The sequence below is a fragment of the Tursiops truncatus genome, chromosome 11 (genome assembly GCF_011762595.2).
Source record: "Tursiops truncatus isolate mTurTru1 chromosome 11, mTurTru1.mat.Y, whole genome shotgun sequence".
NCBI classification, from domain to species: domain Eukaryota; kingdom Metazoa; phylum Chordata; class Mammalia; order Artiodactyla; family Delphinidae; genus Tursiops; species Tursiops truncatus.
Window position 1 is genome coordinate 92,888,404 of NC_047044.1, and position 24,709 is coordinate 92,913,112.

Below are 24,709 nucleotides of genomic sequence, written 5' to 3' on the forward strand. Positions count from 1 at the left end.
ATTGTTTCCAGCTCTCTTAGGGACAGTAGACTGTCACCAAATTCCATATCTTTCAGAATAGCTACCAAGAAGGCTTCCAGGAAGTTCTCAAAGGAATCTTCCAAAGTTACAGGCTAAAAGACTCTGCCATGCGCTCAAATCTTGATATCTTTGACTATTTCTATCCAGCACAAAGAGACGAGCTAGCAGATTTACATTTTATTTTGTCTTTATTTAACGAATACTTGTAAAGTTCTTGTTATGTGTAAAGCATCATTCTAAGCACAATCAGTTATTTAATCCTTATATAACCCTCTGGGGGAGTTATTATTAGTACCCACATTTTGGAGACGAAGAAACTAAGGCACAGAGAAGTTAGGGAATTTTCCCAAGGTCACACAGCTAGCAAATAGGAGAAACAGGGTTTGGACCCAAGAAACTTGACCCTAGAGTCCATGATCTTAACCACTTAACTATGCTGCTTCCCTGCTCCTATTATTTCAAATGATGTCAACAGTTGATTTGGCTACAAGTTTTGTTCAGCTGATGCTACTAGAACATTGAATCAGCTTTCCTGGCTAAAACAGACCCCCAGTGAAATCTATAGTAATCTTGAATTATCCCAGTAGTCACATTCTGTACCCCCAAATAACCCAGTAAGTAATTACCTGTTCTTCTCTTCCCCTTGTGCTGTATAGATATCTGGTGGTAAAACACTGTATTGCAATGGTGACCAAATGATGTCTAAAGGAAAAAAAGAAATCTAAAATTACATCATGGTTCATTTTTTTTTTTAATCAAACCTAGAAACATTCTTCCATCCTCAGGACCTAGTAATAAGACCAGCCTAAGCATATTAACAGTACTTACCTGGTTTTCAAAATAAAATAAATAGATTAAAAACTTCTGAAATTATAAACACAAACTATGTTATCAAACTGACTGGATTTATTGCTTTAAAATAATATTATCATACTTTAAAATAGGGAATAGATCTCTCTCTTTTTGCAAATTAATTTAGGTTTTTAAGGGGAAAAGAGGAATTTTTTTTAACTTCTGGAAATATCTGAAATATAAGGGTTACCTCCTGTTGGTCTGTGTAGTTTCCCTTTTGGCCCTTGACAAGAAAAGATGACTGATCTCATTCTTATATGCTGTGGGAAAACTTAGAGAAGTTACTAGGTCAGAGATACAAAGAGGAAGAAAAGGGGGTAGGAGTCCAAAATTTGTGAAATTCCTCACTATATAAAGTGTTTCCTTCATGGTTTCAATTGAAGAATACTTTGAGAGGAAGGAGTCCCCTTGACACCTTAAACTTTATTGAACTTTAGTTCTTAGATTTGATCCCTGCTGAAATCAGCATTTCCCTGGAACAAGTACACTTAACGCTAGCTACTATAGTCATCCGAAGTCAGCTTCTGGACAGAAGGGACCATCTCCTTCCATCTCTGGATTTCTAGGGCTTAGCACCCAGCCCGTTTATGATATCATCTCAATGTACCCTTGTGAATGAAGAATGGGAAGACTCAAGACTGACAGCATTCTGGGGGCCCATGCCTATTTTGTTTTGCATGCTTTTATGGGGAGGATAGTGAGGAGGTAAAAGTGTAGTAGGAGAGAACTTGGCAACAGTCAATATTATGTCTGAAATGTACATATGCTAGTCAGACAGACCCTGGAGCAATAGCAGACTAGAGTTCCAGAAGGATCCATAAATGACTTCCTGGTTATTACCAATCCCCCTGACATTTTATTTATATTTAGAATGAAGTTCTCCTGATATTTTTATTTACATGTACATGGGAGCACCCCAAATAGTCTCATTTTCCTCTGATGTTTTGCCTGGCACCGTCTCCCCGTGTTGAAATAGTTCACCTTGGGTTGAGAGTGAATGTCGTGAGAAGGTCAGCTCCTGCCCCAGGCAATCCTGCCCTAATCAGCTGTGCCTCCCGGTCGCTAGAACACTTCACCAAGAGCCCACCCGGTAGGACTACAAGACTCCTCCCTGGAGAACCATGGGATCTTCAGAGTCAGAGTGGGTTGAGCCAGACTGCCTTTTCCACACGGTGGCAATTAGGACCTGAGTACGAAAGATTGTCTCAGGGCATCTTGAAAGGTTGCTTAGGATTTGAATTTAAGTTAGCAGTCTAACCTGGCTTAAAATAGTCACCCCTCCTGATAATATACACAAATATAACCTATTCTATTCTTTTTCCATCTGATTAAGTCATTAAGGAGCATTAAGAGTGGGGTTTGTGGTTACGGTTTGGGTCCTTGAATCCTGTCTACTCATCCTCCTGGTCTTTAGTGTGACCTGGAGTGAATGAGGGGTGGACAAGAACCAGCCCTGCTGGAAGCAAGGTACAGCCAGGCCAGTGCTGCCTGCCCACCGCACGCTTGCCGGCCTTCTCAGATGAGCCAGGCTAGTGCACACAAGAGGCTTAGATCTGGAAGCCTCTCTGGGCTTCCTACTCATCCTTCTCAAAACTGAAAGGGGGCAGTCCTCTCTACCAGCTGAACAGGAGAAGTAGAATAGAGAGAAAGTGGAGTGGTTCCCCTGGAGGAGAGGCCTTGCCAAGAGTGCTTCCAGCTTGGAGGCTAGGGATGAAAGAAGAAACAAGAAGGACAATGGACTTGTCCCTCAGTGGGCATGTGAAAGTGATGCCTGGGTCCTGCTTTTCACTCTTAGTAACTTCCCGCCGCTAGTAAGCCCTGCCTGCTGAATTATCAGGTCCTTTCCTAGGATGTATATGTGGGGAGGTGGAAAGAATAGAGAGAAGGACCAAAGTGTGGATGCAATTTCTCCTCTGAACCCAGGCAAACAGTAGGTTGAGATGGGAGGTGGCTTCTCCAAGAGGACAGTTTAAAAAGCAAGAGGGGAGTTACCATCATGACTATATTTCCCTGTTTATAGAGTCACTTTTCCTGGGCCAAACTTTGAAAGCACCCATCTCTTGGAGCCTGTCATTCAGCATATTTCCAAGACACTGGATGTCTGTCATGTTTAATCCTGATGGAAGCTCTCTGATATGCATTATTAGCCCCAGTTTCTGATCAGGAAACTGAAGCTCAGAGTAACTAATCTGCCCAAAGCCACACACAACAAATAAAGCCAGGATCTGAATCCAGATCTTTCTGATTCTGTGCTCTTTCCACTATGTCACGAAATAAAGTTCTTTCCTCTACATTCTTTTAAAAAAAAGTGTTTTTGGATATTAGGGTAATACAAATACAGTTCTAGAAAATTTGGAAAATATAAAGAAATATAAAAGTGTAATGAAAATAAAAATCAGTCATGGTCTGGCCACCTAGAAACAACTTATTTTAAAATTTTGGTCTTTCTCTTCTCAGTCTTTTTCGATGCATCTAATGGTAATGAAAGTAAACATTTGTTAAACACTAGCTTTTTTCCAGACATCGTTCTTAGCTCCTGTCTGTGTCATTTGTTTTATTCTCACAACAAATCAAGAAGGTGGACACTGTTTTTATCCTAATTTTACTGGTAAAGATGATAAGCACATAGATGTTTAGTAACTTATATAGGTAACAGGTGATTTGAAACCCAGGCAGGTCGGCTTGAGAGCAGGGTTTCTCAATCTCAGCACTGTTGGCCTCTTGGATCGGATAATTCTCTGTTGGGGGTCGGGGGGAAGCTGTCCTCTTCATTGTGGAATGTTTAGCAGCATCCCTGGCCTCTACCTACCAGACGTCAACACTTTCCTCCCCGAGTTGTGACAACCAAGAATGTCTCCTGATATTGCCAAATGTCCCCTGGGAGGCAAGATGACCTCTGAACCACTAGTCTAAGAGCCCGTGCTGTCAACCATGGATTATGGTTGAGATAACGTAGCCTCTTCACATTTTAAATGTGTTCAGAGTTATTTTCTTCTACATCTAAAGAAGGGAATACACCTTTGAATTTGGAGGCAGGCTATGAAGACTCCCTGGGATGTCAGTGGCTTTAAAGAGCATAGGTAGGAAATTAATTATTTCCAGGGAAATGCTAGACTTTTGTAACAGGTTTGTCATATCCCACCGTTGCCCAGTGTGGAGAATAGCCATGTTTCTTTCTCTTATTACCTTTTCCTGGTTCTATGTGTCAGGCACCCTTAGCCTTCAAGAATTCAGATTTCAGGTGTACACTTATGGTATAGCAGGGCAATGCTTATCAACCAAAGTGTCAAAATATGTCCCAAACAAAAAATGTCTGTTGCAAATAATTTCTAGCTGATAAAATACCAAAGTTTGCTGGTGATTCATTTTTTAAAAAACTAATTAGAATAAATGTAAGGATATCTACATAATTATTTTCTTTTCAACATGACTTCTAGGTTGAAGATTGTAGGCTGAGCTCCTGATGTTACACGTAATTCTGGATGTGTCCGTAGGAGTGTGTCACATGTATGGACACATTTGTCACATGTATGGACACACTTGTCACCTCTGCCTCTGAAGAAGAGGTTGAAAATTGCTGGTGTTGGTGATTTTGGTCAATCATTGCTGATATGCAGAGAGGATTAAAATAAGAAGCACTGAGAAGTGATAGCAGTAGCATTTTAACTTATAAAATGTCTAAAAATATATGGCACTAAAAAATATATTAACCATGTGAAACATATGCAGATACATGTTCAGCCATATTTTCAGTCACATCTGACCACATATATAGTTGCATAATTTGTCCATGAAAAATACATGTTACTGCAAATTCAAATCTAACTTCTGCTCCATGAATTTGAAGGTTGCTTTCTTGGAAAACCCTGATTGAAGACAGTGGTGCAGATCAAAATTTCCCCAGAGTGTTGATGTAAACTTGATGTGAGACAGAATGTAAATGCTTCTGAAAAATGGACGTTCTTAGTAACTTCCTGTTCAGTGCTTACACTCGGTTCTTAACAAATCCTTCACCTTCTTTTCAAATAGCTATAAATCATATCTACTGTACAGCTCTTTGCTTTGAGTGTAATGAGTCTGCTCTTTGCCTCCCCCCCTCTTTCCTATTTCAGTCATACAACTAAAGATGTTGATACTGAAATCAGAGATTGGACATAAAACTGAACATTTCCCTCCCAAACTTGGACTCAGTGAGCACACGGCAACTATTCAAAAAATGTTTGTTGTAATAAATTAAATTGAATTTGGCAAGGTGCAAATTCTGGGGCCAAATTGTTTTCTTCAAAATTTGGAAGATCCCTTACGAGGAGGAGAGGTGTGGAAAGTTGGTCGAGGACAGTCAGGGGTTCTAGCAAGTGTTTCTTCCTGCTGAGAAGTTTGGTGTTACATGGGATGGGAAGCAAACACAGGTGGCAGGTCTTCTTAGACCAGACCGCTTCTTGCAAGGAATCTTCAGTAAGAGATTATTGGCACATCCAGGATAATTAGTGAGGAGGGCTTGGCTGGCCCCTCTGTACAATTCGTCTCTCCTTTGGAGACCCAGACTACCAATCTTGGACAGCAGAGGCTCAAGAACTGGGCCCCAGCAGCCCTAAACAGCTTCCCTGTCCTCCCATCACAATGCACTTTCAGGATGCACTCTCCGCCAGGTGAAAGTGGTGGATTGTAAGTTAAATGAAAGTGTGTTGCTCGTCACAATGTCTACCTATCAGTTGTAGTTCATAGAGCAAAAATGATCCTAGAAATCATCTAGACCAACTCATTCATGTTGTAGATATGGAAATAGAGATTCAGGGAGATTAATTTACTTAAGGTCCTTACACCGATGTAAAAATAAGACCTGGGCCTCTTGACTTGCTGTTCAGTGCTTATAATCATAATCATAACTTAGGTTTCTTAGTCTCCAGTCTAACATTTAAGGTGAAGTAGAAAGTGCTACATTCTTTAAGCTTTTGGGGGTTTCTAATATTCTAGATGACGGTGGGGTAGTGGAAAGCGATAGAATGGCTGGTATGAGTTTCAGTTTTCACACTCAGTTATATAACAAATGCTATATTGAATTAGTTTCTATTGCTGCTGTCACAAATTAACACAAACTTAGTGGCTTACAATAATGGCCATTTATTACATCACAGTTCTGCGGGTCAGGAGTCTGCGTGGGCTTGGCCAGTTTCTCTGCTTAGAGTCTCACAAGGCTTCAAGCTGTTGGCAGGACCATGCTCCTTTTTAGAGGCTCCAGGGACGATTCCCCTTCCACGCTCATTTCGGTGGTTGGCAGAATCCAGTGTCTCGTGCGTTAGGACTAAGGTCACGTTTCTTTGATGGCTCTCAGTTGGGGGCCACCAGTAACTCCCAGAGGCCTCTCCCTGGTGCTTGCATGTGGGCCCCGGCATCTCAGAGCCAGAACAGCACGTTGATTCCTTCTCACGCTTGGAATCTCTCTGGCTTCTGCCGCATCTCTCTGTTACTAGCCGAGAAAGTTCTCTCTTTGTAAGGGCTCATTAGTTTGGGTCCCCCTGGATAATCCAGGATAATCTTCCCATTTTAAGTTCCATAACCTGAATTGTATATGCCGAGTTCCTTTTACTATATAATGTAACATATTCACAGGTTCCAGGATTGGGGCGTGGGCATCTTTGGGGGCCCAAAGTGATTATCTTTCCTTTTCAGCCTCTGGAGAGAGGAAGGCAAGGAAGGAGTTGGGAATGGCCATTGGGTAACCAACCAACCATCTGCCATCTATTTCCCATCCATTTTGGTTCCCCATTCTGCTATATTTTTCTCCATAGCACTGACCATTTCTTTGTAAATTGTGTTGTTTTTCTTATTTAGCTGTGTAGTATTGTTTCTCCCACTAGAGGAAGGCTCCATGAAAGCAGAGACCTTGTCTGTCTCGTTAACTTCTGTATCTCCAGCGTTTAGCACAATCCTGACTCACACTAAGGGATAGAAATTTGGGTGCTTTGTGTGATTGAGGACCACTTTGCATATACCATCCTAACACATTAGGCATTTCTTACGGTGAAGTTTCTTGGTGTTTCTTTTTCTTTTTCCCATTTTATCTGACCACCGACTTTGTGAGAACAGTAGGGAGGGAAGTTCTGTGTTATTAAACCATTCCACACAGAACCCTACTAAGTGGCAGTTAGGGTGGGAAATAACCGGATAGTGTCCTTTATATATTCCCCCAAAGAGGAGCCAGTATGACCTAACATTTTCTCCTGCAACTTGGTTTGCAGAGAATTTGGGGAGGGTTGCAGCTTGTGGTCAACATAAACCTCCACGTGGGGTGAAGCTCGGGCTCCTTTCTGGGATCATAGATCTCAGAGAGAGACGGAGTCTCAGAGGTCACTGCTCTACCAATAATATGTAAAAAAATTTACTCTTTAAGTAGTGGTTACATTTTAAATGGAACTTTGGTGCTCACTTCGGCAGCACATATACTGAAATCAGACTCTGACTTTAAAAGAATGATGCTCTGATGGTGATAGAAGCCTTCCTGGTTTCTGGAAATCACGCCAAGGATGCTGACTTTGTTTATTTCTAATATTTTAGAATTCGTGTAAAGAACAAAGAAAGGTAAAGGTGATAGAAGAGGAATAGTTCCTTAAATCTAGATATCTAGAAATTTCTCACCCAGAAATGTCGTTGTGGGTTATTTTGTGATGTTAGAAGAGGCTGTTCTGAAAATCCTTCTCTGTTCAAAAAATCATGTTCTCCTTGAAAGCATAACCAATATTCAAACAAAAAGAAAATGTGCCAAGTCTGATCTCAGGAAACTGCTTGATCCCAGTTGGGAAACAAACTGAAAGGCATAGACCTGGAAATATTACGGAGGAATATTTATATATCTTATATAACAGGAGGAAAGGGAAAAGGGCATTAGGGAAAATTCCAGGCTTATAAGTCGTGATGCTAGTGGTCTCAGATGGTGGAGAAGAAACTTGGTTTTCATTGAAAGTATGAGGTTCTTTTGAAATTATTCAAAATTATATAAAGGAAATAATTTAAGCAGGATAGACTCTATATGCTTTTGAGAAAGACATGGTCAATCCAGTTATATTTACGTCTTTTGGTTTAGGGTATAGAAAAAGGTTTTATCTGGCTAACATGTCACTATAAAATCATCCCCAGCTTGGAGAAAGGTTATGTTTATTTATTTGGACCCCAATGACTTTCCCCTTAAAAACAATGTTGTGAATGATGATTAGGTCCCCAGGCCCCTTCACAAAAGCCATTCATCCTTAACAGTGCTAAATTATGTGACTAATGTTAGTATTATCACTATAGTATGTGATGTGGTTACTAAAATTTGCTTGTCATATGGCTTAGAAGACTTTTATGGGCTGACAGTAGTAAGAGTGCTAATTTTTTCAGCACTCGCTATGTGCCAGACACCAAGCTAGGTGTGTTTTAGAACTACAGTAGGATAACACTGATTGAATGTTTTTCTCATACCAGGCAGATTGACTTGTAATAACTCATTTAACTCCTGTGCATCTGTTATCTCATTCAATCCTCATGATAATCAAATGAGATAGGGACTAATTGTCCCCATTTTACAGATGAGAACACTGGAATCAAGAGGGTTAGATAACTTGTTTTGGATCACACAACTAGTTAGTGAGTGACAGAGGAAGGACGTACACTTCAGCTGTCTGCTTCAAAGCATGCACACATAACCACTTTGCAATATTCCTGTATTGTGAGATGAAAAATAAATGTTTTTCAGCAGAAGATTTTGTTCTGGGTGTGTAGGTTTGTCAGATTTAGCTAATAAAAATACAGGACACCATTTAAATATTGTAGGAGATATTACATGGGACATACTTATGCTAAAAAATTATGTGTTATTTATCTGAAATTCACATTTAACTGGGCATCCTGTATTTTATCTGGCAACCCTATCTGGGTGGCACATTATGAGAACATGTCTCTGTCTCTCTGGTTTTCCTGTTCCCCACCACAGTCATGCTGGTGGCTACCTGGGCCTTAACGTAGTTCTGTAAAGCACATAGTTCAGTGTCCGCACCAGAGCCATAGCTCAGAGCCAAAAGCAAGATAGGAACTCAGGAAGCTTCTGAAGAGCGTATGGGACCTCCTTAGCCATTTGTAAATTCAGGGATGTGTGTAAGTTCAGGACTTCGGGATAGGTTGCCCCGTAAACTCTGCCCTACTGGAAGCGGTGGGCTGGTCAACGTTTAACAACTGGCTCTTCAGGGAAAAAACCTATTTGTGATGTTTGTCAGTTTCATGGTGTGAATATTCCTACCATGGCTGATTCATGATACCAACATGATGTCGCTGAACTTGGAGTTGGGAAGGAATGTGCACAGCTGTCTCTGAGGAGCCCCATGCAGGCCGGTCCCAGTCCACCTCTGTTCCATTCTGATTTCATATATAGGTAAATCAGGCCTATATAACAGTGAAAGATTTAAGGAAAATATCTACCACCATTATATTTCCTAAATTACAACAATTAAAATTTAAAAGAGAATTTCCTACTCAGGGAAATACTATTGATCAAACTTTTTCTGCACTTTAATCAAACTGACGTCTAGAGTTCTGCTTTCATTCCGCATTTAAAAGGCAACAAGTTAATCATCTGCGATAATGAATTTCCAATATTCTCACATTCTTTATTCTGAAGAAAGGCTGTATTTCTAGACCAACATTTCTACTGCACTTTTGATGCTAAGCCTCTGTGCAGTATATAGTGGGAGTGATTTTTTTTCCCCCAAATGTTCACTGTGTCACATATTTCTCAGCTAGCATATTGAACAGATGTATCTGTGGGTAGCAAGAGGCTGTGGGGGAATAACTTTATATTCCTATGTTTGATTGAGAAGTCCATGTACAGCCAGTTTGACTGTCTGAATTCACATCCAGCCCATTGTGGCTTTCCAACAGTATGACCTTGGGGAAGAACTTCAGTTTTTCTCAATTGTAAAACAGGACTAATCATGTTACCTACCTCGAAGGGCTACGCATATGAAGTACCAGACACCTAGTAAGCACAAAATAAATACTAACTCTTGGTAGTAGTAATGTTATAAATACTGTCATCATTGTAATTAATCTCATTAGTAAACAGCCAATGTATCTGCTTAGGTGCAGCAGATACTTTCCATTCTACAGAAAATGTTTCCGTTCATTTTTTTTCCCCAACCAAACCATATAAATATTCAACATTATAAAATTCTAATTTGCCATTAAATTTTTAAACAAATGTCAGAAAAAAATGGTCTTCCTATATTATGAGAACATCTGTGGATCTTTAGAATTTCAGGAGGGAAAAAGAAATCTGTTGTTAGGGTTTTTTGAGTCTAGAAGAAACCTAACCAGCAAGGATGTGCTTATCCAGGAATAGCTGCCGGCAAACTGTGAAGTAAACACAGTTTCTCATCTGCGCCCCTCTAGTCCTCTTTGTGGTCCTCTCATTAGTTTCTAATCATTCATACATTCAGCCATCCATCAAAATATGATTTTCAAAAAGTTAAAATCATGACTGTCACGATTTTCAAAAAGTTAAAATGACTGTCATTCATCGTGACTCATTCAAATATAGAATGAACACCATATCAAAGATTTATTAACTTATTACTGAAGGAACTGATCAGATAATCAGGTTGCTTCCAAGAGCATTTGAATAAATGCTATTTATTCAATAATAAATAAATGCTATTTATTATAAATGCTATTATAAATGCTATTTATAGGTTTTTTTTTTTTGTCATTGCTGTTGTTTGTTTCCTTAAATAATGTGAGCATAAGATTGCTAGGAGGCACTGTCGTACAGGGCAATAAGTCTATAACCTTTGGGGTTATTTTATCTACTAGACAGAAATTTGCATGTTAGCGTGTAATGTCTGGGCGCTAGTCATATAGTAATAGCAAAATCAAGCACAGATACATTCTTCCAGAGAATTAAATAATCCTTGGGGAAGCCGATTTAACAATGTCATAGCATGACATTAAAATGTTATGCTATGGGGACCTCCCTGGCGGTCCAGTGGTTAAGACTCCACGCTTCCAATGCAGGGGCTTGCGTTCGATCCCTGGACAGGGTGCAGCCAAAAAAAAAAACACTTAGGCTATGCTCTCTGTGCCTTATTTTCAAGTATTGGATAATTTTTCTTAACACCTCTATCCATTTTTTTATTCAGTAAACCTTTATTAATATCTGTATGCCCCAGGGATATAAGGACACAGTCACTGTCCTTAAGGAACTCATAATGCAACAGGGGAGACAACGTTCAAAATAAAAATTACAGTATAAAATGATAGACATATCATTTTATATATAGACCCAGACCTCTGTAATGATGGGACTCTCCAGGGTCCCCCAGTCCCTAGCTCTACACCATGTCAACCCATCCACCATTTTCCCCACCTATATATTAAAACCCATCTCTTAGATCCCAATAGATGAATAATTCCTCTCTTAGATAATATATAGATAGAGATATATTTTAAAATAGGGGCCCTCAATATCAACCCAATGGAGTGTGTCATGTGGCAGTCTCTGAGTTGGTTGGGAACAAACAGGTTGAGCAGGAAAGAGGTGAAGAAGTCTTTCTTGTTGCTGCTGTAATTACTGAATATGGATGACCCAGACATAATTATGAATTCCGCAGCCCTTGTATTTCAGAAACACCCCCTTGAAGATGTATTTATTTCCAAATTAATGGAGCAGGGGAGACCTTTCTGAACTTTTACTTTGGGACCCTAGAATTTAGTTATAGTATGGCAGACCATGTTTTCTGGGAGGGGGGTGCCGGAGGCTGTCTGCGGTCACCTAAACTACCTTGACTGTCCCTTAAGTGAGAGTTGACCTGGGTGACTTCAGTTTCACCTGCCCTGCTCTGCTCTGGAGCCATGTTTTCCCCTGTCTCCATGGTCACCAGCGTTTCGGCTCTCTGAGAACACACGGTGATTTTCTGTCTCTGCATTTAATTCTCCTAGCAGAGCCACCTAGAGTAGGAGGCCTGTATTTCAGTTCTCTGTACTTATGGAGTCAATTCAGTAAATAGCTAACAAGCGATTATTAATGTAAAGAACTTCAGTGGAAGCTGTAGAGCACGGACAAAGAATAATGCCCTTTTCCCAGGACCCCCTAGTTAATGAGAGAAGACAGAAACATGGAAGCCATTCTACAGCAGTGATTGTTAGTCTGGGCTGCACGTTGGGATCACCTGGGGAACTCTGAAACATCCCGATGCCCAGGCTGCCCTCCAGAGCAATTAAATCAGAATCCCTGAGGGGGGCTTCCCTGGTGGCGCAGTGGTTGAGAATCTGCCTGCCAATGCAGGGGACATGGGTTCGAGCCCTGGTCTGGGAAGATCCCACGTGCCGCGGAGCAACTAGGCCCATGTGCCACAACTACTGAGCCTGTGCATCCGGAGCCTGTGCTCCGCAACAAGAGAGGCCGCGACAGTGAGAGGCCCACGCACCGCGATGAAGAGTGGCCCCCGCTCACCGCAACTAGAGAAAGCCCTGGCACAGAAACGAAGACCCAACACAGCCAAAAATAAATAAATAATTAAAAAAAAAAAAAGAATCCCTAAGGGTAGGACCCAGGCATCTGTATTTTTTTCCAAAGCTCCCTGGGAGAGTTCAGTGTGTTGCTAAGCTAGAGAGCCATGGCTCTAAAGCAAAACAAACTGGGAAGAGGAGTAACAACATGCTCTGTGAACAAGGAATCCACAGCCATTCTGTATATTCTTATCCACTGTGTGACCACATTTCAGCCCATGAATGTGGAAAATGTAACCTCTCATTATAACCATGGGGAAAATGTAGGTCAGTTTGACTGTAGGGCACTTAGAGACTGTATAGTCTGGGAGGTATGGTCTGCAGAAGACTATACCTCTAAGGGGAAAAGGGCCCAAAAAAGATCAGCCCTAGAAGGATGACCCCCAAATCATTCCACATGCTTTCTCCCTCCCTTGTAATGTTTGGGGCTTTTTAAAAAACCCCTTGTGTTCCTGAAGAAGGGACCTTCATCCTCCAGGTCCCCGGCTTACACCTCACCTCCTTTGTGAAGCCTTTCCTTTCCTTCCCTCTATGCCAAGAAGAATCGGGTCCCTATTTTTCTCTGTCACTTAGCTCCTTATCTACTAATTATACTTATTATAGAATTTAGTTATACTATGGCAGACAGCTCATTTATACATTTACCCTTTTATGAGCCTTACTTTTCGTTGTTCTCCCAGTACCTAGCATAGTTTCTTGGTGTATTGAATAAGTAAACAGAGCTGCAGCACTTTTAGGTCCAGTCAGAAAAGTCATGCCATCAAGCAGGGGAGACCTAGACTGGAGAACTCCTCAGGCTGCCTCGTTCCATTTCTGAGCAGCGGGATCCTGCGCTTCCAGGCAGGAGTGTGTGGGGCGGGGGCGGGGGCGGGGGCGGGGGCGGGGGCGGGGCGTCAGAGAAATTGGTGGACTTGGCACTAGTTGATGTCAAGCAGCTGGAGGAAAGGATGGAGGAAAGGATGGACGAAGGCCTCGCAGCGCTTTGGTGGTAGCGGTGATCTTGAGTTTCACCTGCAGAGTTTTGCTGTGAGAGGAAGAAAGAAACAGAAGGAAGTTCACAGGTTTCAAAGTGTGTGTGGAGCCATGGGAAAGTGCCTGTGCTCCCAGCTCCTGTTGTATTTAGGCCACAGGCATCCCCCAAAGTTTAGAACAGCTCCTTCTGTCTGGGAAAATAGCTCGTCTGTTTTATTTTTAAACTTCAAATCTTTTTAAAAAATTGTAGGGTTTTTTTGGGGGCTTTGGGTTTTGTTTTTTTTTTGAATTTTGTAGGTTTTACACATATAAAGGTGAAAAGATTATTTCAATTTTGTAAGGATAACAGTCATGCATTCCAGATTTTCTAGGACAGTGCTAATTTTAGATCTTATGTCCTGTCTTCAGATCGTGTATCCTAATTTTTTATATGGAAAGTATGGTAGCTAGTCTTACAATTTACTATCAACCAGTCAGCCGTGCTTAAAGGTCTTTTATTAAAATGGCTAATTACCTTACATTTCTCTTTGAGAAATCAAGTAGGGCTGTTTCATGGACAAAAAAAAGCCTTGAAGGGAACCTGGACCTGGCCTTCAGTGCATTGCCCTGAGCCCCAGACTTTTGTTGAATGTGGTTTCTTGGTGAGGACAATATCTATTAACACCCTCTCCCTACCACAAGTCATTGGGAAAACCCTTCAAGGAAAAATGGGTCTTTAAAACTGTTCTTTCATCTCACCTCTAAACCCCAGAAACGTTTCTCTGTGAGGTGTAGTGACAGGAGCCCTGGAGAGGGCCGGGAGGCCCTGCTGAGCCTGTCGCTGGTGTGCCCTCCCCTGCACCACCGGCCAGGTGGGATCGCTCTGGTTATTACGGATTCAATCGCTGTGCTTTCTCTTTCTGCTTAATAGATTCAGACCAAATTAAACCCTAATGATCGGACTGCAACCAGTCACCTCAATTTTAATTGAATGGCCCACAATGATACAGGCTTTTTCCCTATTAAAAAGTATACCTTTTTTTTCCCCCCCTCACTGAATAGTAGGAAAAAAAAAGTTAAAATAAAGGCTGGGTAAAGTTAGAGTTGCTTGCTTATAATCATCTGAATGCCATAAGGTTTCTAGTAACCTGGTTACACATTCATTAGGGGACATCTTGTATATTCCTCAGTCAGGGTCATTTTGTGAAATACTAACAACGGAATAGCATCAAAATATGTCACTGATAGGTGGCCTGTCATCTTTTGGGAAGAAACAGGCTATGTTTATGTGTCATTAAATGCGCTACTTCTGGCTCATGTGAAAGTGTTATGTTTGCTCCATGTGCTCCCATAATGCTTTTGTAATGGAAATTCTAAAGTAAGTAACGACAGGGTCGTTCCCAGTGGCCAGTCAGTCTGTATTCACAGATTTCTGTTAGCTTTTTCCATAGCCGACGCCTGTGTGTTTCCATCTGCCCAAGTTTTCCTCCCTTGCAGCCTTGTTACTTTAGTGGTACGACATTCAGGAACTTGTCACGTACCTACCGGGATTCCAGTAGCACGTCATTTGGGGGTAACACCCTAACCATGAGGCAGATTTGAGCTCTCTAACCCTCCGTGATCCCCAGCATATGAAGGGAACAAGGTTCAGTGTAGGAGTGGGGCTTGCTATGAGTTCCACCACATTTGACTAACGGTCAGGAGACGGGGAGGCCAGGGAAAGCCTGAGCTGGGATCAGCTGAAACCATCCTAAAATGAAAGAGAAATGGGGCCAGAGCTCTTTCCGGGTAGTAGTCATGTTTTCCTGCCAACACACAAGCCCTACTCATTGACAGATGACAACCGATCTAAGCGTCAAATAAGATTGTTAGTCTCAGGAATCAATCCGTGTAACACCATTTTAACAGGAGGCCTCATTCTTCTTTTCTTATCCAGAACTAAGAGGGAAAAAATGAATATGGTTTTTGCTCACAGAATGGATAACAGCAAGCCGCCTTTGGTTGTTCCTACACTTCTGGTGCCCCTCCAAAACCACAGCTGCACGGAAATGGCCTCCCCTCTGCTGAGCCAGGACCTGACGGCGCTTTACGAGGAGCACGGCTGGAGGAGTAATGGAACAGACCTGCGCTACAGACCTAACCCCGGGGAAGTGGCCACGGCCAGCATTTTCTTTGGGGCCCTGTGGCTGTTTTCTGTCTTTGGCAATTCCCTGGTGTGTTTGGTCATCCACCGGAGCAGGAGGACTCAGTCCACCACCAACTACTTCGTGGTGTCCCTGGCGTGTGCTGACCTGCTCGTCAGTGTGGCCGGCATGCCTTTCGTCCTGCTGCAGTTCGCCACCGGCCGGTGGGCCCTGGGCAGCGCCATGTGCAAGGCCGTGCGCTACCTTCAGTATCTCACCCCGGGCGTCCAGGTGTACGTTCTCCTCTCCATCTGCATAGACCGGTTCTACACCATCGTCTACCCTCTGAGCTTCAAGGTGTCCAGAGAAAAAGCCAAGAAGATGATTGCAGCGTCCTGGATCTTTGAGGCGGCCTTTGTGACCCCAGTGTTCTTTTTCTATGGCTCCAACTGGGACAGTCATTGTAACTATTTCCTCCCCTCCTCTTGGGAAGGAACCGCCTATACCGTCATCCATTTCTTGGTGAGCTTTGTGATTCCATCCGTCCTCATAATCTTATTTTACCAGAAGGTCATAAAATACATTTGGAGAATCGGCACCGATGGTCGAACAGTGAGGAGGACAACGAACATCGTCCCAAGGACAAAAGTGAAAACTGTCAAGATGTTCCTCATTTTAAATCTTCTGTTTTTGCTCTCCTGGCTGCCTTTTCATGTTGCTCAGCTGTGGCACCCCCATGAACGAGACTATAAGAAAAGTTCCCTTGTTTTTACAGCTATCACATGGATATCCTTTAGTTCCTCAGCCTCTAAACCTACTCTGTATTCCATTTATAATGCCAATTTTAGGAGAGGAATGAAAGAGACTTTCTGCATGTCCTCGATGAAGTGTTACCGAAGCAATGCCTACACTATCACAACCAGTTCACGGATGGCCAAAAAAAACTATGTCGGCGTCTCAGAAATCCTCCCCACGGCCAAAGCTGTAGCCAAAGACTCAAGCTATGGTTCATTTGACAGAGAAGCCAAGGAGAAAAAGCTTGCTTGGCCCATTAATTCAAATCTGCCCAATACTTTTGTCTGATTTCTCAGAATTCTTTCAATTACTGTTATGCACCAGAGATTAAAAACTTTAACTGTAAAAACAGAAGCTATTTATATATTTCTTTTCAATCAACTTTCTGAGGGAAATGTTTGATTTTGTAAAATGCACTCACTATTGATTTTAGTTTCTGTGTTTTTTATTTTAGTTGCTTTTTGTTTTCGAGGAAGCTTTCACCTTGAGCTTATGGTCAATGGTCCCTTTCCTGTATTAGTTACATACGTTAAAAAAAAAGAACGCTTTCCTACTTTTTAATTTACCAGTAGGTCCAAAAAGCATAAGCCATATACACAGTCTTTGATTAATGATTCAACCTGGTTTTATTCTGTTTCCTTTTTCTCCTCCCTACTGAAATTTTGTTAACTATGGGCTTCTGTTCCAAATGAAATCTGCTGTGTGACACATTTCAGAGACTTGAATTTCTCTACTAAGCAACATTTAGAAAGTCTTAATATTGTATATGTTTTTACATTACCTTCTGTCCGGATCTGTTCTGGAGAGCGCTCCGTATATTGGAATATATTGGAACTTGCTGGGTAGTCTTCTGTGATCGAATTATAATCAGGATTCTTAGGGAAAGAAAGCTTATAGAGTTGCCTAATTTTGGTCTCTGTCTCTTTTTCTGTCTCTTTCATTCTCCCTTAACCTAACCAGCTGATGATGCCTTGAAACATTTGAAGTGGCCGTGCTGTTTTCCTCACATCTGTGTCCCATCTAGGCTGTGTCCAGGATGTTTACGTCTCTTCTGAGTTAAACTCAAGAAAATGAGCAGGGACCCTGCCAGGGCAAGCCCAGAAAATGCCAAAGGGAGAAGTGCAGATGGGATCTCCCTGCACTCTGCAGTTCAGGCAGACACCTTTGGCTGCCCAGCGCTGCCCCTATACCCTAGGACAGCAAGTGCAAGGAGCGCTTTCTTCTTTCTCCTGGACACTCAGACGTGAGGCCGTTTCTCCAGCCAGCACTTCCTACCCCTCATCTCTCTCCAGGATGTATCATCATACCCTCACCAAGCTCAGACTCTTCTTTGGCTGTGGTAACTCGAGATTTTCGTCTCTGGTTGCCAGGTCTCCATTATTTCAAATCTAGGACTAGCACATTTTAAAGATGTACTTATTCAAACAGTAACGGGTTTACAGACAAGACTGGTGTGCATTTTCACACCCTAGTTAACGAGAATTGCAAATAATAATATCAGTTGTTCAGTGATTTTACCTGTATTATCTCACTTTATCCTCTCAAGTATTCTGTGATGTTCCTATTATCATCCCTACGTGACTTGCCCAAGTCGGAGTGTGACCGAGCTGTTTTTCACACTCAGGTCCCCTAACTGCAAGTCTGTTGCTCTTTCCTTGACAAGACAGGTTTCTCCCTATGGAATACATGAGTAGCCAAACCCATCCAGACCTCTGTGGGCCTAACGGCTGCTGCCTGCGTGGAAATCTTGAGGTCTGGGAGAACGTGGCATTCTTAACAGGAGAGTCTAGAAATTTAGTGAGCTGGCCCTCACCTTTTCCTTGGCTGTGGCTAGGTTCCTGGGCTGGTGGTGCTAAACGTCTGAAATGGGAAAGAAGCTGTACATCCCACCTCGCAGACACAGGGAAACAAGATTAGGCTTGGTATTTGGGGCAGAGAATGAGAACAATAAAGTATTCCATCCACAAAACATCTATAGAGCTGATGCATTTAAGTGGAGGTGCTTTCTTTAATCAAAGTCAGAAGATAAAAAGTGTCTTGTATTTTCTTCCTTTTCTTTCCCCTCCACATATTCTTCCTTATCCTATCAGCCAATGGCTGACCAGACAAAATGAGCCAGATGTTTATGTCACATGGCCCTGATATTTTGTGGTTCAGAGTTGTTAAAAAATAGAAGAGACCCTGCAGTACTTTTTTTTAAATTTATTTTTTAAAGTCAGATTGTAACAAGTAAAATTTCATTTACTTTAATTTTATTTATATATGTATTTTAGGTCTCAGTTTAAACCAAAAAAGACTAGATGATTACAAAGCTCCATTCTGTCCTTAATGTTCTGTGAGTTTACCCCAGTGGGTGGAAATTGAGTGAGACAACCTCTTACAAACTCTTGTTATCGAGATTAGTTTTTTTTTAAATCCCCCCAAATAATGACAAATTAAAGAGTGTTAATCAAATCACAATGGAGAGAGCTCTGAAGTCTCATGACCTATGATAATTCAGCTACATTTTCTCAGCATGTGGATAATTCATTTTATTTTATTTTATTTTTTTAGTTTAATATTTAGGATTCCTGTTGTCTCACTTGATCCTGAATTTGGAAGAAACTGGATGTAATGCACAGACTGATGAAGATTTGCATAAGTCCCAGCAGTACGGGAACAACATTCACCATACCTCACGTTTACCTGCCAAGCACAGGGAGGCAGGCTGTTGGGGGGAATAGGAAAACGACTCCAGTCTCCTTATCAGGCACATGACGAGATGCATCACGAATGTGGATTCATGTAGCTTCCAACCAGGAGTTCAGGAAAGCTAACGGGGAGCAGGGTTCTGAGGAGAGCAATTCCCCTCCCTGGCTCCAGGTGCCCACAGACCATCAGAGGAAGGGTAAGGGTCGCATCCTTTGAGGTGGAATTCAAATTTCTCCTTTCCTTCTAATCTTCAGTGAAATCATTAGTGCCACCAGCCTGCTGCCCAAAGTCCATCAGCACATCCTGCTCAGGTACACTTCCCTGTGGACCTTCCGTCACAGGTTTCCCCAGGGTGCCTGGGACCAATGAATGCCCTGGGCCAGAGTTCTCAGCAAGGGCAGTTTCATCCAGGGGGACCTCCACCAAGCATGTGGGGAGCAGAGTCATTTGCCAGATAACGTTGGCACTCTTGGCTCTCCTGGTGGGCGCAGTGCTTCCCTTCTCCCTCCAGCCTTTTTGCTACCTGCCAAACTTGCTTTGAAGCAACAGAAGAAAGATCTGTTGGAGCTGCTGGACCAGGATCAGCTTCAAGGTTATGCTCCTTATAAAAACCACACGTAACAGAAGCAAAGAATTCGACTTTTAGAGTAGAAGGAATGGGACGTTGGGAGACCTAACCCAAGCCCCTCACTGTTTAGAAGAGCAAATTATGTCCAAGAGAGGTCAATGTAGGGGTAAACAAAAATGCCTTCTGCCGACCAGTCCAACATTCTTCAAATTTGCTGTGCCGCTGGCATGATGCATTCACTGGAGTGAACAAATCCTCACTGTGTTGGGAAGAATATGAAAAGAATAAATAATTCCCCATTGCTTAATGAACCTGCTAATTCATCTGGAGCAGAGACGACCTTAGGGGGCCGTGATTAGACAGCCATGGAAACGAACCAGCTTGGTGCCACTGTTTTGCAGAACGACCGCTTGGTGGCACTGTGGCCAGTAGGCAGACCCCAACAGCTCTTCACAGGGCCTGGCACACTGGCGATTTGGGGGAAAGTCCTCGTTGCATAGCAACAAGACAGTGAAAATTGCTGAGCACCCAGAGCAGCAGCTGCAGATTAACTGATCAGTGTGTTCAAAACACAAAGCATCTCAACATAGGAGGGAATTCCAAAATAATTAATACCCTTTACAGACATGAAATCACTAGTCAAAATATTATTTTAAACCCATTTTACAAATGGTAGCATTTTCGAAAAACCCCATCTCACCAAACACGCAGTTATGCCACCCACACTTACCAGGGCCCCTCTCTTTTCTCCTTTTATTATTTGACTCTCAGAATTTATGGATTCCATAGCAGTGTAATCTAGACTTTCCCTAAAAGTAAATGTTCCTGTGTTCCTGGTAGGTAGGCAGTTATATTTTTGGCCCGTCTCATTTCCCTCAGACCCTCTTGAATTTTTTGAGCCCCTACCTACAGTCTGGGCCATTCTGAATTGTTTGCTCAACTGAACACTTCTGTTCAAAAGCTCTGTCTTTCTCAGGAGAAGCCTCATTATTTTTTTTAATTGAAGCATAGTTGATTTATAATGTTGTGTTAGTTTCAGGTGTAAACTGGACACCTGAAGGTAAAAGTATATATTCTTTTTTAGATTCTTTTCCATTCTCGAATAGGTTATTACAAGATATTGAATATAGTTCCCTGTGCTATACAGTAGGTCCTTATTGTTTATTTATTTTATATATAGTAGTGTGTATCTGTTAATTCCAAAGTCCTAATTTATCCCTCCCACTCCTTTCCCCTTTGGTAACCATGAGTTTGTTTTCTATGTCTGTGAATCTATTTCTGGTTTTTTTTTAATTTTTTATTTTATATTGGAGTATAGTAGATTTACAATGTTGTGTTTCTGCTGTACAGCAGAGTGAATCAGTTATACATATACAAATATCTATTCTTTTTCAGATTCTTTTCCCATATAGGTTATTACAGAATATTGAGTAGAGTTCCCTGTGCTATACAGTAGGACCTTGTTGTTTATCTATTTTGTATATAGTAGTTTGCATCTGCAAATCCCAAACTCCTAATTTATCCCTCCCCACATTTCCCCTTTGGTAAGCATAAATTTGTTTTCTATGTCTGTGAGTCTGTTTCTGTTTTGTAAATGTGTTCATTTGTATCATATCTTAGATTCCACATGTAAGTGATATCATATGATATTTGTCTTTTTCTGTCTGACTTACTAGAAGAAGCCTCTTTAAAAGTGTTGCTTTTTAAAAACTCTCATCAACCCTGATTGAGTTATACAATTAGGATTCACCTATAATTTGAAGAATGTGTGATTTTAACTCTGCAGGAAAATGACCCCCAGAAATGCTGGGTGTGTGTATCTGGTTTCAGGGTTATGATGCAGGTCTGGAAGCTTGAGAACATCATCTGGTTTTCAGTGGCAGACAGTCAATATAGCAGTTTCAGCTGTTTGCCCACAACAGCTAGATATGGGGAATGAAAACTATAAGGGAATTCTGAATGAATCCTCTCTATTCTGCTTCCCTGCAATACCTTCCAAAGAGTGCTCTGTTTTAGGAGACTATATTCTGCTAGTAGGACCCTGAATGTGCTATGCGGACAATGGCATGGATACCTGGGCAGCAAAAGATCTGTGAAGAGTTTTATGGTGGAGAGGGTGGGGAGCACAGTGTCTGAGAAGAATGGATTTATACTCTATTCATCAGTCCAGACTCATTAAAATTCTGGGCTGATTCTCCAGGTAGATGGACTATATATACTTGAATGACCCTTTAAAAATTAGTAAAAACTGGGCACAAGACTCCAGTGACACCTCCAGCCAGCAAAGTTTTCCTTAATCACAAGTATGATGGTTGTTTTCAAGGGCTCTGGAATCAACTTCTGTGTTGAAGCTCAGGTTCTGCTTACCACCTGTTTAACCAGCAAATTCTCAAACCCCAGCTTCTCTATTTTTAAAATGGGGAAAATAACATGCCTACCTGTATTAGGGTTCTCCAGGAAGAGCAGAACCAATAGGACATAGATGACAGATAGATAGGTGGATAGATGACAATATTTTAAGAAGTTGGTTCTTGCAATTAAGGGGGTCAGCCAGCTTGAAGTTTGTAGGGTGGGTGGCAGGCTGGAAACTCAGGTAGTTGCTGCAGTCTTCAGTTTGAAATCTAGGGCAGGCCAGCAGGCAGGATTTGATGCTACAGTCTTGAGGCAGAATTTCTTCTTAGGGAAACCTCATTTTTGTTTGCTGTTAAGGCCTTTAACCGAGTAGATAACCATATTATCAAGGATAATCTTAAAGTCAGTTGGTTGTAGCTGTTGAGCACATCTACAAAATACCTTCACTGCAACACCTAGGTTAGTGTTGATTAAATAACTTGGTATTCTACTGTAGCTGACATGTAAGACTATCATACCACCTTATAGGATTGTAATAAAATGAGCCCAGACCCATGTAAATTATTCATTCAGTGCATTACCAAACACATGGGAAGCCCTCAAAAAAGGTTTTCTATTGTTGTTATTTGAATTTAGTTGTTGCTAACCCAATGGATTTTTCCATTTTCAAGTTCTTCAGCACCTATTGCTATGTGCTAACTAGTAGAAACAGTTTTTTAATACCATTCTCAAATTGTGGCATCGTTTTCCTTCTTTAGCTTTTTTTCTTTTCTTTCTTTTTTAGTTCTGCTAATATTTTGCAGACTCAGGGGGAAGGAACACCTGGGAACAGGAACTTGAATGGGAGGTAGGTGACAGAGCTACTTCTATTCACTCACTCCAAAGGGGATTTTTTTGAACTATTAAGAAGGCATGGTCTAAATTCAGGATATGAAAACACTTGAGAATGCAGCCTTTTACCATCATTCTTGTGTTGCGATTTCCACATATACAATAGAAAGAACTGATGGAGGGAAATCAGTTTCAACTGTTAATTTAACCATTCTAGTCAAATATAAGAAAAACCGGTGAAACGGGACTTAAGTCACTCTTGGCCATAGTTAATTGTAGGCAACTCTGTAGCTAGAAACATGTAACCATTATATATTTTCAGTTGAACCATAAGTGAATTGTACTGTAACTCGAAACAAATCTAAGTGAAATCAAGTGAAATTGAAGTCAAGATAGTTTTTGTTTTGTTTTGTTTTGTTTTTTTAAAGCTATTTGATAATTGGAGTGAAGGGGCAAAGAAACACAATGAAAATCCAGACTCAAACTTACAAACACAAATATTGTAAGGAACTTTTAAGTTTATTTTGAAGAAAAATTTAAACCAGCTAAATGGTTTATGGTTTTGTTTTTTTAAGAAAAGATATGTGAGTATACTGTTTGGAGGACAAAGGGGAAAAACACTGCCTATATTTATCCGTTTTGTGGTTTAAAGAAACCCTCAACTACAACAGGCCACATATTAAAACTCAATGTAATTTCATAGACTAGGTAGAGATCTCCAATAGCACCTGCTTCCGTTTTTTGGTTTATATGAGCTGTCACACCTTGTGGAAGGTGAAAGTGAGACCTTGCCCTGTGGCAGCTAAGATCACCTGCAGGCTGGATGCACGCAGGCTGGGTGCAGCGGCGTTCATCACCTGGCCTCAGGAAACTGCTAGTGATCTTAGTGGTATTATCCCAACCTGGCTCCACCTGTCCCAGAACTGACCCCACAGACTAAGTTTGACTCTTCACTCCCTAGTCACCCTCATGTTTACTCAGGAGACTGAGGTATATTAACCAGAGGCCAGTGTATTGATTTTCAAGGGGATATATTCCTTTCCAATGACCAGAATGCTTAGATGACTTATTCAGGGCACATTCTTACTGATTTTGGAATAATTGGGAATCTGGAAGTTGCTTGGTGAATATGGGATCTGACAAAAAGAAGTATGGTTATTTTTTTGTTTGTTATTATTTGGAAGATATTTTAAACTAGTTTATTTTTATAAGTTGAATATGAAATCTATATTTCACATGGAAAAAAATGGAACGATTGTATTAGTTATCTATTATTGCATATTACCCCCAAATTTGACAGATTATAATAACCCACATTTTTTAAAATCTCATAACTTCTGTGAGCAGGAATCTGGATACAGCTTAACTGTGTCCTCTGATTCACAAGGCTGCAGTCACAGGGTTAGGGTCAGGGTCTCATCTGAAGGTTCAGTGGAGGTAGCATCTGCTTGCAGGATCACGTGGTTGTTGTTGGAATTCACTTCCTTAGGGGCCTGAGGTTTGAGGGGCATTACTATTTACTTTTTGTCATTAACTCTATACCTTCTTTTCCTGTGGTATCGGCAAGCATGGTGTTCATTCCACTGAAGTGGGAAAACCCAGAACTCAGTGTGGGCTTTTGGCCTGCTGGTTCTGGGTTATCCAAGGCTACCTAGTGGAGGCACAGGCGTCGTCATTTCTAGCCTGCTGACTTGACCAGGTTCGGGGCTGTAAAGTTCGGGGCTTGTCAGGCACTGTTTGCCTCTCAGGAAAGGGGCGCTGAGGCATGGCAGGATTGAATTGGGTTCTGTTGGATCTCAGGAGATTTTTCCTGCTCAAATACTTATCTAACTGCAGAGTCAAAATGGCCTGTAAGCCAAAGCTGACTGTCCAATTGCAGCCCAACCCCCAGCCCTGGAGTGTTGGGAGCACTGTGTCACAAAGCAATAGGTAAGTTAGTTGTACCCACTCTGACCCCAAGGCTTGCTTTAAGAATTCAGCTGATCTGCCT

General features: G+C 41.5%; 2 protein-coding genes across 11 annotated transcripts in view; one reads left to right on the forward strand and one right to left on the reverse strand.

The window, feature by feature from the left end:
- The window catches only part of GPR19 (G protein-coupled receptor 19), an 84,096-nt gene that overhangs the window by 14,283 nt on the left and 45,104 nt on the right, over window positions 1-24,709 (forward strand). For 4 of the 7 annotated variants that reach the window (XR_012324524.1, XR_002176841.3, XR_004529029.2 and 1 more), the window contains one exon: window positions 22,673-22,735. Coding sequence is in view for 2 of the 7 variants with exons in the window: in XM_019937503.3 (XP_019793062.1) it covers window positions 15,312-16,565 (1,254 nt within the window). In the remaining 5 variants the exon portion in view is untranslated. The other 3 variants (XR_004529027.2, XM_019937503.3, XM_019937511.3) reach the window with 3 other exon arrangements.
- CREBL2 (cAMP responsive element binding protein like 2) overlaps window positions 1-24,709 on the reverse strand; it is a 56,849-nt gene that overhangs the window by 1,223 nt on the left and 30,917 nt on the right. For 3 of the 4 annotated variants that reach the window (XM_019937523.3, XM_019937534.3, XM_073789031.1), the window contains exon 4: window positions 648-723. In XM_019937523.3, the coding sequence (XP_019793082.2) occupies window positions 648-723 (76 nt within the window). Of the gene's footprint in view, window positions 1-647; window positions 724-19,669; window positions 19,796-24,709 lie in introns of those variants that run through there. The other variant, XM_019937552.3, reaches the window with a different exon arrangement.